We start from the raw sequence: 17827 nt of genomic DNA, 5'->3' as shown, positions 1-17827 counted from the left end.
TAATATTTGTTTTTTTAAATACAAATCACATGTATAAACCTATATTCGGTAAGTGGTCTCAATATTATACAATATTTTCAAATGTAACATTCCCTATATGTAATATATTTTATGAAATTTTTATTGAGTACTAATTAACGGTAAAGATTGAATGGAGGGTTATTATAATTAATATAAGTATAAAACTGAAAGAAAGATTAAATTATGCATTTAATATTTTTGTTCAACTGTATTTAAATTTTATACATTTACATCAAAATTAACATACCATAAATAAAGTTGACTGCCAAATAACATTAAATATACATATTTATTTCATTTATTATCACATTTAATGGGCTATAATATAGTTAAGTAATTGAATATTTTATCATTCCTAAGCAACTTAAAACATTACTTAAAAAGTTGGATTCCAATTCAGCTAATGAAGATATTGGTTTTCAATTTGGTTTCCCCAACATTTAACCGAGATTCAATTACAAATAATTTTAGTCTAAAATAAATTCAGACCAAATTCAAACAAATCTATATTACATAAAGATTTCGTGTCACTATTTTTGTAAGATTGATTTTAATAAGGTTCACACTAACAATCTTAAATGTAATGATTTATTATTTTTTAAATTAATAAAAAAAACACGTTCAAAAAATTATAACATAACAAAGTGTTATACTCTTACCATATTTTTAAATAATAGTAATTATAAGTAATGTTAAAATTGAATAAAATTACTAAACCTTAGTTTCATGATCACTTTTGTTTGTACAAAGAAAATAAATTAAAAATAATATTTTAATACAGATATTTTTATAATACTTTGACTAGAATATTTTTTTATTAATTCATAGTTTATTTTTTACACGTACTCTAAATTCAATAATATTAAAAAAATATAAGAAGTAATGTGTTAAAATATTGTAAAAGAAATTTATATTCATAATTTAATTCTTTTTGCAAGGTATCCGTTGACAAAACAAAGTATTAATTAAATTAATCACCCTAACGTCCGTAATTACAGAGCCTTTAATGAGTCAGTAACTCATCACTTATTTGGTATAATATTTTTCCAAAACTGAGAAATATATAATTAAACTTTCCAAAAGTAGAAGAAGAGGGTGTGTTTGGATAATCTCCACGAGTCAGCTTAAGGAGGTGACACACTCATGCGTATTTGACAAACAACACTCAAATGCCCCTCTCCTTTTCATTATAAGTACCAAAAAACACTGTTCAGGTTTCAGTGTTTCATCCTTTTACAAAAAATTTTCTTAATTTTCTCACTACTTTCAAAGGGTTGTTGGGTTGGTCACTCATCTTCTTACTACTGTCATTATGGTAAAGTTTCTCTCCCCCGTTCTTTTCATAATTTATTCTGTAATTTTGCTTGGTTTTTCCTTTTGTTTCTGATTGTCACTGAAACCCCGTTGACTTATTTGCCTTCGTGGCCAGTTCATTGTAATCGTCCTTTCTATCTGGTTTTCTCTCGTACTCTTTTCTTTAATTCGAAAATCTTTGTTTTATCTGTTTGATAATAGGGAAGAGAAAAAGAAAAAGTAGATTTCGGGAGTTTGTAATTTGTATATCAGTGTTAATTTTTTGATTATATTTTTTAAATGTAGCCCAACAAAAGAATCTTATGTCGTCAAGAATAATATAAAAATAGGAGCAATATAATATAATTTGGATTTGGAGTCCCTGAACCCTCCAAATGTTGTCCTTATTATATTTTTTGCTTTTGGGAATTGCTGTTACAGAAGTCAGAATAAAGACGGCCATTTTCCAAATTTTCATCTTTGATGTTTTGGATTTTGATTTTGGAGCCTTCTGATTTCATCTTTATGCTTTTTGGTTGGTGATATTTCTTGTGTTTGTTTACTTTACCTTGTTTGATTTCACAGACTACTTCAAAGCGCCTAGCAGACAGGAAAATCGCAAGGTTTGAAAGGAATATTAGCAAAAAAGGATCAGAAAGCACTAAGAAAGGCTACCCTGTGGGCCCAATTGTTCTTGGATTCTTCATCTTTGTCGTCGTTGGATCTTGTACGTTCTTCTGCTTCTATCAAATTTTCATTTCAGTTTTAAACAGCAAAAGCTAGATTGGATAAGTTCGGAAGATATTTCTTTGTAAATATGTAGTTATTTCGGTGAAAATATGACTCATTGTTGTTTTGTTTGACAGCTCTGTTTCAGATCATTAGGACAGCTTCAAGTCGTGGGATGTTCTAAGGCTGGAGGAATAATGTTTTTAAGGTTTACATATGTTATATATATAACGAATGTTATATGTATAGCAAGTAGGTAGCTAGGAAACATAATAAATAATTCACTTTACATCGGCTTTGGTCGATAAAGAGGGAAATTAGAACTTAGCTTTGCTAATAGAGGAACTTTTCATTTTTTATGTGGTTTTTTTTCTTTTTATTTCTTATCAGCAAAATTTATGTGGTTTAATTACATGTTTCCTGGAGTGTTCTATGCTCAATTCTCAAGTGGCCGAATTCACAAAACAATAGGCAAAGACATAGAGAGACTAGACTAGTTAATTTCGGTGCTTTGCGTTGCGATCTAGAATAATTTATTTGTATGGATTTTTTAAAACAAAATGACGGACTTTTATAATTGAGAAGGAAACAATAAAATATAAAATATGCCTCCTAAATTGTCATGATAGAAGCGCAAGAGAATCTAACCTAAATTATTAGTACATCCTGTAGGAGAGTCTCAAAATTTGAGTACACGACCAAAACCAAGAAAATCTTAATTTCAAAGCCTTGTAATGTTGGTACACAATTGAAACACAATAAAATTTAATCTAAAATACTAACGCATTTTATTCTAGTGGAACTCTTTATTATCTGTATTCCACGTAAGTATGGTCTTAGAATTGATTCCTATTTATTGTTATTGAAAGTAGCATAGAAATTTGCTAATTGGACAAAGTCACGAATGATACACGGGAGAAATGGAGGCAATTTAATGGTAGATCAAATGTAAGGCTATAATCTCAGCAGATATAGGAGTTTGTACTTTGTAATGTCGAATTTTCCAGCAATATTTCTAAGGATATGTGGATTTGGACGCCTTATTCACTGCCCTTGTGCACAAATATACAACGAGGAGTAATTTAATCTTACATGTTTCAAAGAGACGATGTCCAAGTTCTTGAAACAGAAATATTGACGGTATAATAATGTAAAAACTGAAAGATGATAACAGGGAACAAGGGACAAGAAATCCCACTAAGGGGCAAGGATTGAGATTATTCATGCAAATCTATGGTTCATTCTACTTCCATAGGCTAATTTGCTCTCATCAGATCTTCGACCTGCTTTGGTTGGGACACTTTTGCTGGAATTATGGCAACAATCAGAACTTTTGGAAAACTTGTGATCAAGAGCGCTGAAATTCATCTCAGGATATACTTTAGCATCATCCTCGGATAAGCTTTCATCAAGTATAGAGCCAGAGCCCCTACCCTCAAATTCCTGCAGAAAAAAGAGTCATTTGATAAGAAAGACTAATTTGTGGAATACGGGAAATTTTACAACAGAATACAGGAGAAGTTAATCACCTTTGATCTTGATTTGGCATTGCATGGTGTTAAGCAGGGATTTAGATCATTTAGTAATAGGTCATCGGACTGGTCATCAGAGCTGAATTCCTGCATAAATTTGTTGAGCAGTAAGGTCAAAGATAATAACAGAGTTGCCTCAGAATATATCTTCTTTAGCTGATAGCAGGACTTTGGATTGGCTTCTAACATTTAAGATAGATCATACAATTATGATTACGATATTTCAATTGTATTGTGACTAACTGCAAGCTTACCCAAGAGTTGCAAGCATCTTCCCGGGCATATGTCGGTGTCCTCGGAGAACTTCCATAACCGAGAATACCTGCTTTGGCTGAATATTTATCAGCCTTGACCTAACAAAAGCAAATGAAAACATAAACAAATGAAGAATAAAGAAGAAATACTCAGCAATCGATTTTTCATTAAAAAATTATGAATATTTTAGATTACTTCCAAAACAACACTTTTCAAAACAAATGCAGTTAGACTTCTTTCCTCTTCTCCTGCTTTCATTTTATTGAACTTCTCCTTGCATTCCACTCTCTATTTTTGGCCTTTCACAACCTTCCACCCGTTGAGGTTGAAAACTAAAAACAGTTTTTAAAATAGAAATCAAACACACCCTAAAAAATCCCAGTAGCTCCTAATAGGTAGTACTACCTTTTCTACATTTATTTAAGATAAAAAGAAGATGCAATTCAATAAAAAACATGATAGCTGAAAGGTGTCCACCTCAATCAGTGTCTAATGTTAATAACCTGCATTTTTGTGACAAATGACAACAACTTGATCATACATACAAGGATGCAAGTTATGTATACCTCAGCAAGATCCTCCGCAAGGTTTTGAAGCTGACCGGTGAGAGAAGAAACCTGCTGTTGCAGAGCTGGAATAACCAATTTGGCTTGCTTCAGCTCCGAACCTTGCTTCTCTAGAAGCTCTTGAAGCTGAGAATTCATAACATCCGGGAACAGTATGGCATTCTTCAACGACTTGATCTCCTCCCTTTGCGTCAAACACAAGTCCTTCAACTTCTCCACCTGCAAATTCAAAATCCAAATCAAAAAACATCATTCCCTGTCCTTGGTTGAATCAGATCCAAAAACAATACAACACTGTAAGAATAGTGTTTGCACTCATCCACAAATGGTCTGATAAAGATTAAAAAGACTAATCATACCACTATAAGCTCAATAACAATCACTAGAACAAACACTCAGAGTTTTCAAATTTGGAATTGTATATATTTTCTAGTCTGGCAACAATCAAATAGCAATAATCCGCCGAGTCCATGAACATATAAACATTAGGATAAACTCCGATATAATACTAAAATCTGGATTTAAAAAAAAAAAAATCAATCGAAAAACTAGTTCGTGAGGTTAAGACTGCCTCCAAGTTACATTGCATTGTATAAGTATAACTATGTTGAGATCTCCAACAAACACATTTGAGTATTTTACCTCTTTGTTCCTGTCCTCTAGCATTTGTTTGAGGAGAGAAATTTGTTCCTCGTGCTCCTTGTTGATGCTGAGAAGCTCCCTCTCGCTCCTGAGCACCATGGCCAATGTCCTGGTGTTGTTCTTGACCTCCGTCAAGGCCTTCACCTTCTCCTTCTTCTCGGAAGCGCCCTTTCCGAAGAGCTTCTTCTGCAGCGCAGAGAAGCCCGCCACTCTCTTGGCGTCCTTTTTCAAATCCTGCGCTATCAAATCGGAGGGAATAATCAACCTGGTGGCGGTGGCGGAGGAGGACTTGGGCTTACGGTCCATGAACTTCTTGACCATGGTGGTGAAGGTGGGGTCCACCTTGGCGGTGTGAGAGGGTTTGGTCTTGACGAGGGCGCGAGAGGAAACTGGTTTGGTTCTGGGGTTGTTGAATTCATGGGAGGAAGAAGGGTCGGAGAAATGAGAGGAGGTGGAGGAGCGTGAATCGTAGGAACTGTAACGCGAAGGAGGTTTCGCACCGGAGGAGGACATCCTGATTCAAATTGAAACTCAACAAGAAGCAAAGGCTGTGAAGTAGTTTTTAGTAAGAGGATGTCGGGGTTGGGGACACGTGGCGTGTGATGGCGTGTGTGTTCGGTTCGGCGCTGTAGCAATTCAAATATTTTCACGTGTTGGGCGCGGGCTTTGGTTTTTGAGTAATTCATTGACTGCATTTGTTTTGGAAATTACCAAATAAATCGGACACTCTTCCCTTCCTTCAACAGTTGTTTTCTTTTCTTATTTATTTCTGTTCTGCTACTCTCTCTCTCTGCCCTTCGCCCTCCAAATTTTAACTTCATATCACTAATTTTTATTTTAAGTAATAATTGTTCTAATTTATCTAGTATTGTAGTCTTTAAGAAAAAATTAAAATGTCATGTATTTTTATCATATTTATTCATTTTTTAGAGTTATACTAGATATAGTATTTTTCATCTAGTGATATTATGTAATATAATTGATAGAATATCTCAGCTGAAAATTTTAATAAAAAATTTAATTATTTAACTAATTGTTTTTAATTTATCTAACAATCAAGTTTGATTCATATTTGTAAATATATTAATAATTGATTTCATGTTATGATAAAATTGATAATAATTATGGAAAGTTTATATGACCTTTTAATAGTTATATAGTGTTTAAATGTATTTCAATTCCTGTATTATAATTTACTCATCAATTTAATTAACAATAGTACTAATTTAATAAAAATGTTTTAATTTAATTATTAAAATGAGATCCAAAAAATAAATAAACATAAATATACCACCTTTATCAATTTTCTTATCTTTGTGTTTTCATAACCTAAAATATAAAGTAAGCTAAAAGAAACATAATAGAAGTAGTTTTTCCGTTTCAAAATAATAGTAACACCTTGACTAATAAACATTTAATTAATATATAGATTGAGTCAAACTTGCTAAAACTTTTTAAATAACTTTTAAATTTTCTTAATATAAAAAATATTATATTAAATACCCTTCTTTATATTTGATAATATTATTAAAGAAAAGAGCATTATTTTGAAATAAATCAATTACTACTATAAGTATACTTCATTAAATTTGGAAACAACTCTAAAGATTTAATCCATACGTATGTTTCTCACTTTCTTTTACTGTCAACGGAAAATAGAGGTGATATTTTTTCTTTTTTAGGTTATATGTATCACTGTTTTTAAATATTCAAATATATAATTTATAGATTTAATCAAAATAATGTTAAGAAATTAATATAGATTACATGGTGTGAGAACTTAGATTTAATTATATAATATATTTTAAAAAAAATGGGACAGAAACCTAATAAAAAAAGAGAGGAAGAGCTTTATTAAAAATAAAAACAGTTTTATAAAAGATTTAGAAAAAGGTAAACTCATTTTCTGAAAACGTTTATCTTTCTAGAACTCATCTTCTCTAATGTCTTCTACTTTCTCTTTAATTTCTACACTGATTCAACTGGTGCATTTTCGTTTAGGTGGCGTTCCTGCATTCTCAGAATCGAGAGCTTTGACTTGAACCGACTGGATTCTCGTTATTTCGCTGGTAAGTTGTTTCCCCCATTCTTTATGCTTCTAGGGTTTTGAGCATGCAACAGTTTTGTCGATGCATGTGTCTTTCGTTTCTGTCCTTTCAATCTCTATTCAACAGTAGCTTTAAGAACTATTTTTTATCACAGTTTTGTGATATGTAGTTGCAGTCCAAGTTCGATGTGACTCGAGATACTATAGAACCAAGCTTTGGTATAAAGCTGTGAAATTTCCATATAAGGGGAGCTAGGTCTTTTTCTAAAAGTGATTTTATGATGTGCCTGTTTGGTATATTTAAACCTGTTGTACGATTACATTTCTTTATCTGTTTGAGCATGTTGAGTGGCTTTAAACTAAAATTGTGAAAATTGTGAAACTTGATGTACTGAATATGAATTAAGTTGAATGATTATGTCGTTTGAGCTTAATGTTAAATTTTGGTGGCTTGAAGTCCATATGCTATGATGTTAAATTTGTGAACTGGTAATGCACTGTGGTGATCTGTTTTTGGATGAGCTTTGTTGTTTTAAATTGGGCAGGTTGGGGAGCACTTGGTGTATTAAAACTGTTATGATTGAATTGAACATAAGCCTAAGTGAAAATAGAGGCTTTTGGGTATTTTGAGAGGAACTGGGATGGTGATTTTTAGTAATTGTGGTCTAGGGTGCGTTTGGAGTGTTGAGAGAGTTTAGAGAGGTCATTTGGAACTTGTTGAGATCACTTTGTTGGTAGGATAGATGAATCATAAAAACCGGAGTTGGCACATCCTTGATCATAGAGCAGTCCTAATCTGATCCAATCAGTTGTGACTAATCATATGTGTTGGCGTTTATGGTGAGTTTGATGTGTTCAAACATTTGATTCTTCTCCAATGACCAATTTGGGTTAGTAAAAAGGGTTGGGAGTAAGTATCTGTTGTGATAAGTAAGTTAACAGATAGTTTAACAATTAGGGAGCATTTTAGGTAGTTTGAAGGGAAGCGAGAGGGTGATTTTGAGAGTTAGGGGTTCTCGGTATAATCGGGCTGTTGGGGCAGTCTTAGCACGTGGATTGTGACTTGTTTGAGTCACCAAATTGGTCAAAATAGGTAAAAAGTGTTAGAATTGGGTTTGGGGTCCTTTAGTTATTGAGTTTGATGTTTTGGAGTAGAATTTGATTTGGTTAATACATCTAATTCCTATCCAAATGACCAATGCAATACTTTACTTCCATCTATAAACATGTTTCATATCAATATTAGTGTTACAGATTTTAAATTGATCAATTGGATATGTCCAAGATGCACCAAAACCAGAAAAATCAGGTTGTTGTAAAAAATGGATAGGATAAATCGATTATCTCACTTGATAATCGATTATTCTAGTTAGAAAGTCATATTTTCTTCGAAGCTCTTGTAAATAATCGATTATTATGTATGATAATCGATTGTTGTTGTCGGAAAATCATCCAGGACAGTTTTGGATGGTTTTCGGGGTTCCGGGTATTATTTTTGGACGTTCTTTAGGTCGTTTTGGGGGTTTTAGACCTATCTGGAACTGTTGGTGATGGTTTCAAGGCCATTTTCTTTGTCTGAGCATGAGTTACGGGGTTTTGTGTTGTTTAGTGGTTCTTCTTGGACTGTTATTGTCTGTTAATGTATATGGAATGATTTCATGCGATTTTTGATGACTTATTGGGTTGTTTGTGGTCTTTTGAAGTATAATTAATATTATATATATGTTTTGATTATTAGAATGGTGTAAAAGTATTTATGATATTGTATGGTCAGTGAGGTTATATGTTTGGATTCAATGTGATAATATTATGGTATTTGGTGGTTCATGTCTTGAGTTAAGTTTTAAAGTGAAAGTATGGTTGATGGACGTAATTTCATGATCCTCAAGGGAGGTTACATGGTGGTTCCTTGTGGTTTGTTGTGATTGACCATATGAATGGTCGGAGTATCCTTACAGGGTTTATCATGACATTCTAATGATCATTCATGCTCAAGTAGAGAGTGATGGGTCATGTGGTGAGAATAGCAGGAGGTCTTAGCCCATAGGTTCTTGGGTGAGTTATAACGGACTAACCTCGGGTGGCAGCTGATGGTTTTCCAGTTACTACACCACCGGGTGCACGAACCCCTGAAACTTGACATTTCATACTAGTCCGGATGGTCAAATCACGTGGTCGGTCATCAGTATCAGAATAATGCATTCGGTCTTAGTCTGTATTATGGTATGGTCCTTGCATACTTGGAATACTTGGTTGTCACATGCTTATGTATTGGTTAAATTGGTATGGGTTGTATGATTTTTATACCTAGTTCATCCTTGCTTCTGTGTTGTGTGTTGCTTGTGTGTGTTTTCTTTTGCGATGATCATCCACTTGGATGTGAGCAGATGTGTGAGGAGGTTCCTTTGGAGCAAGTGCTAGGAGGCGATGACGATGCGACAACTTAGTTTTCCCTAGGATTTCTTTATTTTACCTGATGACATTTTGAAATCCTCTTATATTTCTATCACTTTGTTGTACTCTTTACGTCTGAGTTCTAGATTTAGACTTTTTCTACTTAAAGTTTAAATTCATGGGTCTTACTAGATGACTGCAATCCTATACTCTAATTGCCATTCTACTTCTAACTGCTTTCCTATATTAAAATGTGGACTTCTATATTATATTATGTTTTATATATAATTGGGATGTCAGATTTATGGTATCGGAGCAGTTTATTCCTAGGATAATCTACGGTTGCAGGTTTTATATATAATTGGGATCTCACATTTATGAAGACGACAAGGCTGTTTTCGGTTCTTCATGGCCGTATTCAGTTTCACCTAAATAATATTTGGTTTCAGCTCTACACACATGCAAAGGAGCTTGTATTCAGTTTTCCATTTGGTGTATTCAGTTTAGGCTCCATACACACGTGCAATGGGACTTGTATTTAATTCTTCATTTGGTGTATTCAATTCCAACTCCATACACATGCAAAGGAGTTTGTATTAAGTTTCATACCGCATCTCATTTACCTATAATATTGTTACATTCTTTACAAGTTGAGAGATGTATTGTAGCTTTGTCATTCTCGATTTCTGTCTTAATTGCCGGTTAATAAAAAAAATCTTACATGCATACATAATAACAGTAAAAAAAATTAGATTTAGTTTAGTATATTTACATTACACCTTAATTTCTATACATATAGAAGATAAATCACCTTTGGAAGAATGTTATTTCAAAAGCAGTTTGAAAAGAAAAAGTGTGTACAAGAGTTTAAAATTTTTATTAATTTTATTGTTTATTTTTTTTTGTTAGTAATTAGCATGTTTTATAATTAGTTGATTATATAAGTTACATTGAATTGACTGTTATTTTGATATTAACTCCGACAAATAAGATGGTTAGAATTAATCAATTCATTTTAAAGATTGAAATTTTGTTTGAGTTCTATTTTTTAAAAAACTCATGAAAAATGGAGAGTACGTGAATTGTGAAGAGAGAGAATCATGTTCGGATCAGATGATGTAAGAAATTGAGACATGATTAATAATTGAACTTTATCCAGATCATAACAACATACAAAAACCTCCACCTCTTATAACGAATCCATATAATCTGTGATGCAAATAACTTAGAACACCATTGTTTGACCTTGCTTTGCCAACTATAATTTTATCAAGGTAATATTTTATATTATACATAAAAATAATACACAATGCATACAGAATATAAAAAGTTTGGCAAACATTATCATCATATATAATGTTATATTAATGACCGTTGCGGTAGAATTCAAGGGAAAAAAGGGACTGATTGTCTTACCAGACATATAAAATATATAACAAATGATAAATTTTTATATGCCACTTAAAAGATGTACATAAGGGAATAGAAATAAAAAATAAAAGCTTTTCATAGTACCAAATCATCATTACCATACATATTTTCCTTTTCACTATGGACATACTAGATTTTATTTTCACCAATAATGTTATCATTCATATTTGAGTAAATCTTTTTAGATTTGGTAAGCCCAACAAGGGACAGAAATGCTACAGAATAATTAGGATTGATAATATTTGTAATCTCTAAATTTAAATTTTGAAGTTATTAAAGTTTTTATTTTTTTAATCTCTTAAAATATGGTTTTATTTATTTTTTTTAAAAATCTGAGAGAGTAAAATAGTTTTCAACCCTGAACCAAAATAACACACATTTATCACTGAGAAATTTAAAGTTACAATTGATTTACACATTAAGTTTTAATTTAGGTATCTCATAGAATTTTCACATGTAGGTTTGACCATACAAATGTGTAAATCAAATATAATTTTTCATTTATATTATAATAATATGATTTATAAAAATACATGTTAATAGATTTATATTCTAACATATATATATATATATATATATCCAGTTATAAGTAGTTGTGTAATTAAAAATAAAAATAAAAATAATTTTTGTTTAACAAAATGTGTTACAATTACAAATTTACAATGGTGTCACTTTCATTATAGAATACAAATGTTATTAACTAAAAATAAAATAAAAATAATTTTGGTTTAAGAAAATGTATTACAATTACAAATTTACAATGGTGTCACATTTACATCTTTTTCAAATAAAAAAATTCTTATATATATATATATTTGTTTAAGTTAGACATAAATATAAAGTTGTAGTTGAAGCAGAATCCTCGTAGCTGAGTTCCGCACAGGCATCATCAAACTGAACTTGGTTTGACCCTACGCAGGGCTAAAACATATCTTTTGTTGCTGTTCTCTTCCACAATTCCCTCTCTCATTCTTTTTTCACTGCATTTTTAGCGCCCAATACAAAAACCAAATACAATTCCTCAGCTTTCCATATTTATAAAAAGTTCCCACCTCAATTGTAATCACAAAAATCTAGGGTTTTTATCTTAAAAAATTATAATTGCTGTCCCTTTTCTTCCATCCTGATCTTCTGCTCCAACAAACTTAAATTCCTTCTGGAGTTCTTGCGGAGAATCAATGGGTCGTTCTCGTGGGAATTTTCATCACGCCGACGAGGACCCCAACCAGAGGTTTCTCTCTTTCAATTTATTTTCTTATCTTTACTGATTATGCTTAACGATTTTAGTCCTTGGTCCAAATGTAAATCTCCTTGCGAGAGAAGGAATGACAATTACAATTGAACTTGATGTGTTCTTGAATGTGTATAACTGATCACAAATACAGTAAAATGCCATGCTTATTTTACACTTTGATGCTCAAGTAAATCTCTCTTTGCTCCCTTTCTTTCCCCCCTTGTGTTCTATCTGTTTAATTGGTTTCTTGGCTCTGTAGATCAAGAAGAAAAAAAAATGCCGCCAGTGGAGAAAACTCGGAATCTGGAGCCGCAGGTATTTTTTTTGCACTATTCTGCAGTATCTTGATAAGTTTGATCCTTCAATGTACTATGAAGTTATAGGGTTTATGTAAAAGATGAGGTAATTTTTTTGCACTATTATGCAGTATCTCATAGCCGATTTGCATGAAATTCAACAGTATCAATGGGGCATAGTTGGTTGTCTGTGCCATTTGCCCGTAAACATAGTTGTTAATTGCGGATGAATAATTCATAATTATGATTGATCAATTACAAGTTCTTTATGAGCGATTGAGACAAATTGAGACAAGTTTATCTGCATAGCCTATCTCACTTATTCGGGCTGAAATTTATTGTTGTAAATATGTACCCGTACTTCATATTCACAATGGGTATATTTTGATGTAGTTATGTTGAACACTACAGGTTTGTCACTACAGTGTATTCCTGAAGGAACTTTTAAATTATGTTTTCAAACTCCATCAAATACAAAAGCTTATTTCTCAATGCATGTGTTCAATAGTCTTTTTACTGAAGATATCATGTATGTGTGGCCTGAATTTCTTTTTCCATTTAAAATAAAGGAAACTAGAAGAAAGGTTGTGTTGTGATTTGTCTGGTTTTTCTGATAGGTTAACGAAACCAAACTAACTAATTTTCAGACATGAAAAACTATAGCTGTAGTAGTTACTTAGACCTTAAATACCCTTGTTGATTTATGAATATTGATGTTCGAAAATATATATTTTTTTGGTTTTCACATGAACACCAGGTCAAGGGGCAGGTGAAGGGAAAAAGGCTCTGTACCATTGCAATTATTGTAATAAAGACATAACAGGAAAAATCCGGATTAAGTGTGCCATGTGCCCGGATTTTGACTTGTGTATAGAGTGTTTTTCCGTTGGAGCTGAGGTGACACCTCACAAAAGCAACCATCCTTACAGGGTTATGGTCAGTTACTATTAATCTCCCATGTTTTTGTTTAATGCTTTCTTAATTTAAAGATTTTTTATTACTGAGAAAGTTGTGTTATTTTTCCTGCTAAACTGCTACTTGAGCTGTCTGACTGTCTCTGATAGATTACAGGATCACTCACTTAAGTTTCATTTGAGTTTTCTTCTGAAAATGTTTTGTTACATTGTATAAAATATGATTTAGATGTGTGAGAGTTTATCTTTAAATGAATGTCCCAAGCTGTTAAGAAAATTGTGTTATGTGATTCTATTTTGACAGGATAATTTGTCTTTCCCTCTTATTTGCCCAGACTGGAATGCAGATGATGAAATTTTGCTTCTAGAGGTAATTCAAATTTATTTCCTAGGTGTAATGATGACCTGTTGTTCGAAACCGTAAAGCTTGTGTTCCAAGAATATATCTCTTATTTGTATCTGATCTTTGAGCAATTTTATTTATTTATTTATTTATTTTAGGGAATCGAAATGTATGGCTTGGGAAACTGGACAGAAGTAGCTGAGCACGTTGGAACCAAAAACAAAGAGTCATGCATCGAACACTATAAAAACATATACTTGAGCTCCCCATTCTTTCCTGTTCCGGTATGATGGGGCATCAAATGAAGCTGCAATGAATGTTTTTTATTATTTTCATAGTGGTATTTTATCCTGGTCTGTCTTATTTTCTAGGACATGTCTCATGTGGTTGGGAAAAACAGAAAAGAACTTCTTGCCATGGCAAAGGGGCAGGGTGAAGACAAGAAAGGTTTGTCAAGATCCATGAAAGCACATTCATTAATTTCTAATTCAGTGTCACTTGTATAGTATGTTTACCACTTCTTTTAGATGACATGAACTTGCTTCCTTCTACTTAACTTTGTATGTACAAATAATAAGGCCTGGATGCTTGCAGCAGATTGTCTTAATATAAATGTACCGAATGACTCTGATTATTTTGCATGATTGATAGGCTTTTTCGTTTTAGTGACATTTTCATATCTATTGGTCACTTGTCATTGGCACAGGAATTTCCATGGGGGATCTTAGTTTAAAGGCAGAATCTCCCTTCTCTCCATCTAGAGCCAAGTAAGACTGTCATTTTTATATGCTTCATCTCTCTTTATATTATATTCTCTAATGTCTATTGGTTCATTCAGGGTTGAAGATTCACATAAAGCTGGCACTGCTAATCGTTTGTCTTCCAATTTGAATTCAGGTAAAGCAAAATAAGTTTAGAGCTAATTAGTTAACCATGCATCGACTTACCCATTTTCATATTCTTTGGATCCCCTATCTTGTTTATATATGGCAGAGTTAGATTCTGGTCCCTCGGGTAACACACACTCTGCAGCTGGTGCTAACCAAAAGGCATCTAATGTGACCAGGGGAAAAGGTGGTCCTGGAGTCATTAAAATGGAAGGTATGCATCTTTATGTTGGTTCTTAGCCCTCATTGACTTTTAATTAATTTTATCCTTTTGAATTTCACTTCATCGAAAAACTTAAAAACCAACCTGTTGTAATAACACCATTTACTTTTATTCATATAAAGGAAAGAGAGGTGAAAGATTTTTGTTTGCTGCATATTTTTCAACCATAACAATAACTTATATTTGATGAAATGAAGCAGTTCTTCCATTACTAGTATAACTAAAACTAAGATTTTTCACGTAGTTTAATTTTCTGTCATGTATGTTCTTTGAGGAGATTAATGACACTCTGATGTATTAAATTTCCTAGTCTCTATCATTGACAGATTCTCAGATAGACAGAGATTTTGGAGGAAAGAAGCCAACTTCCTCGGGAAATGAAGGTCCTTCTTTAGTAGAATTGAGTGGTTACAATGCTAAAAGACAAGAATTCGATCCTGAGTATGATAATGATGCTGAACAACTACTTGCTGAAATGGAATTTAAGGATACTGACTCTGAGGAAGAGCGAGAGTTGAAATTACGTGTATTGCGTTTATATTCAAAGAGGTAAGTAACCAATTTAATTTAATGAATTTTTATGTTTTTTTAATCATTTAAGGTTAACTATTATTTTATTAATGTTATTGAGGTGCTGTGATAAATGGATACAATGCATGTGTAGGATAACGTGCATATTCGACGAAAGACTTATTTTAAGAATAATATCATAATTGAAGCATGACAAATATGTATTTAAAAATGTATAAAAATTCTTAAAATGCAAAATAAATGTATGACTGTAATTGGACCAATCCAAATTAAACTCACATTTCTTATACATTATCAAATAAAGAGTTATAAATCATTATCATCACAAAAGCTTTGGTGCTTCATATGCTTTGATACTTTATTGATACGAATTGGTGATGCATCCTAGAATATCCTATAGGGATTTGTAAAACAAATTGAAACATCAGAGCATCAAAGTCTGGATGTATTGACTGTAAGAATTTTTTATTCGATAATTGTTGCAGGCTTGATGAAAGAAAGCGGAGGAAGGATTTCATACTCGAAAGAAATTTGTTATACCCAAATCCATTGGAGAAGGATTTAACACCCGAGGAGAAGGCAATGTGTCGAAAATATGATATATTCATGCGCTTTCATTCTAAGGAAGATCACGATGAATTGCTTAGAACAATGCTCTTTGAGCATAGAAGTTGGAAAAAAATTCAAGATCTTAAGGTTTGAAACATGACATTAAATTACTATTTAACATTCACTTTTATTGTTCTTTCTTTTTGCTTTTTGTCCCTTGGTATGATATACGTGGAGAATAGAAAATTTTTCATCCTAATCAAGCACTTAGATTGCTGTAGTGAAATTGATATTCTGTTAGATTCTAATTCTCACTTTTGATATGCTGCAGGAAGCCCGGTTAGCCGGATGCCGCAATTCATCTGATGCTGAAAAATATATCTCGTCGAAGAGAAAGAGGGAAGCTGAAGAAAATGCTCGAAGGACAAGGACAAAAGAAAGTGCTCAGGTTGGGCCTAGCAATCAGGGAATTCCAAATGCATTGACTTCTCCAGATTCAGCTGGTAAGGATCTGAGTGCAAGACCTGCAGGGCCAGCTACTTCTAGTTCTGTCAACGAGATGGATGGCATAGGATACAATGGAGCAGATTTACTTTCTGAAGCGGTAAGCTTCTGGACTTGAGCTGATATAAACTGTAATAGTTATCTAAGTTTATTTATATTTTTCTATGCTTATTATAAATGGTTTTGGCCAATTTTTCTTTATTAATATATATCCAGTTAATTAATTTTCTGAGGTCTGTTTTGTATGTTAGGAGAAACGTTTGTGCTGTGAGCTAAGATTGTCTCCAGCTACGTATCTAAAAATGCAAGAGCAACTGTCACTGCAAATACTTGCTGGCACTGTCTCTGCAAAATCTGATGCTCATCAATTGTTCAAGTTGGATGCCATGAAAGTTGACAGGGTGTATGATATGCTTATTAAAAAGGGGATCGGTTTACCCTGAGGCCTCTTTTGCTTCCTATCTGTAACTTGGAAATAGATTATTCTCTTCTAGCCTCCCATAATTGGAAGTTAGCTTGTATAACAGGATCATAGAAATTTTGCAGTGCTGTATTATGTTTTATGTACTAGATTTATTAATATAAATAATTTTATTATTTTATCTTTCTGATTTTCAAACTGATTTTTTTAAATTCAATAACTATCTTTAAAAGAAAATTGCCTACTTATAATAAAATGATAAAAACTATTCATTTTCATACTTATTTTCTATTTTTTATAAGTTTAATGATAAAATTAATTTTTATCTTTTTAGTGCATGTATTGTCACTAGTTTTAAGTAAAAAGTTCATATTTTATTTTATTTTCTTAAAGAAAGAATTAACGGTAAAATTAGTTTGCTTAGTTTTAAAAATAGTGAAATGCGATTAGATATTTTTCAAACGGCAAAAATAGAAACATATATGACGAAAGCGAAGCCTGTTCAATTTTATTCTTATTTTTGTTTGGTCACAACTATAATCATGAAGGACTCCACTTCAATACTGATTGAATGTTTCCATTTGTCTAATTAATACCCACTCACAAGGAAGTTGTCTAATTATTAGGAGTTTCAATTAATTTAATTTGTAACATTAAGAATTTTGATAATTCTAAATATGTGACCTAATTATTATTCTTTACCAGATGAACCTTAATAGCATGTGAGAAGAATCCATTAAGGCTATAAAGCATCTAAGTGAATAAAAAAGACAACTTTAAAGACATTTATGGACATCACACTTCTTAATTATTAATCACATAACAAAGTGTATCTTTATTGGGACAACAAAATTTTTAAAAATACTAAAACACCACTTGATTGTTTTACCAATAATGTGAAACAATAAAAACAACCTTTCTAATAAATCAATTTAAAAGTCAACTGAGATCCGTAGTAGTTGGAGTAGAACCAACTTAAGAAAACCAGAAAAAAAGGGGACCTTACTTAAGAAAT

General features: G+C 32.2%; 3 protein-coding genes across 3 annotated transcripts; 2 read left to right on the top strand and 1 right to left on the bottom strand.

The window, feature by feature from the left end:
• The first annotated feature begins 1151 nt into the window (after positions 1 to 1151).
• Positions 1152 to 2457, top strand: LOC106775587 (probable stress-associated endoplasmic reticulum protein). Its single transcript, XM_014662734.2, has 3 exons — positions 1152 to 1336; positions 1900 to 2041; positions 2181 to 2457. Exons 1-3 carry the CDS (start codon positions 1334 to 1336, stop codon positions 2225 to 2227), a joined length of 192 nt encoding a protein of 63 aa, XP_014518220.1. The 5' UTR covers positions 1152 to 1333; the 3' UTR covers positions 2228 to 2457.
• A 509-nt stretch (positions 2458 to 2966) lies between these two features.
• On the bottom strand, positions 2967 to 5603 carry LOC106775253. The gene is made up of 5 exons (XM_014662348.2): positions 5039 to 5603; positions 4397 to 4615; positions 3830 to 3928; positions 3573 to 3662; positions 2967 to 3486 (listed from the first exon to the last, which is right to left on the bottom strand). Exons 1-5 carry the CDS (start codon positions 5549 to 5551, stop codon positions 3265 to 3267), a joined length of 1143 nt encoding a protein of 380 aa, XP_014517834.1. The 5' UTR covers positions 5552 to 5603; the 3' UTR covers positions 2967 to 3264.
• A 6144-nt stretch (positions 5604 to 11747) lies between these two features.
• On the top strand, positions 11748 to 16995 carry LOC106774442 (transcriptional adapter ADA2b). Its single transcript, XM_014661436.2, has 13 exons — positions 11748 to 12141; positions 12404 to 12459; positions 13198 to 13376; positions 13659 to 13724; positions 13856 to 13981; positions 14069 to 14144; positions 14404 to 14464; positions 14536 to 14594; positions 14691 to 14798; positions 15134 to 15356; positions 15824 to 16034; positions 16219 to 16491; positions 16643 to 16995. The coding sequence occupies exons 1-13, from the start codon at positions 12089 to 12091 to the stop codon at positions 16832 to 16834; spliced, it is 1683 nt and encodes a 560-aa protein (XP_014516922.1). The 5' UTR covers positions 11748 to 12088; the 3' UTR covers positions 16835 to 16995.
• The last annotated feature ends 832 nt before the right edge of the window (positions 16996 to 17827 follow it).

This window comes from Vigna radiata, chromosome 10 (assembly GCF_000741045.1).
Source record: "Vigna radiata var. radiata cultivar VC1973A chromosome 10, Vradiata_ver6, whole genome shotgun sequence".
Taxonomy (NCBI): Eukaryota; Viridiplantae; Streptophyta; class Magnoliopsida; order Fabales; family Fabaceae; genus Vigna; species Vigna radiata.
The sequence above is the reverse complement of the archived record's forward strand: the minus strand, read 5'-3'. Positions and strand labels throughout refer to the sequence as shown.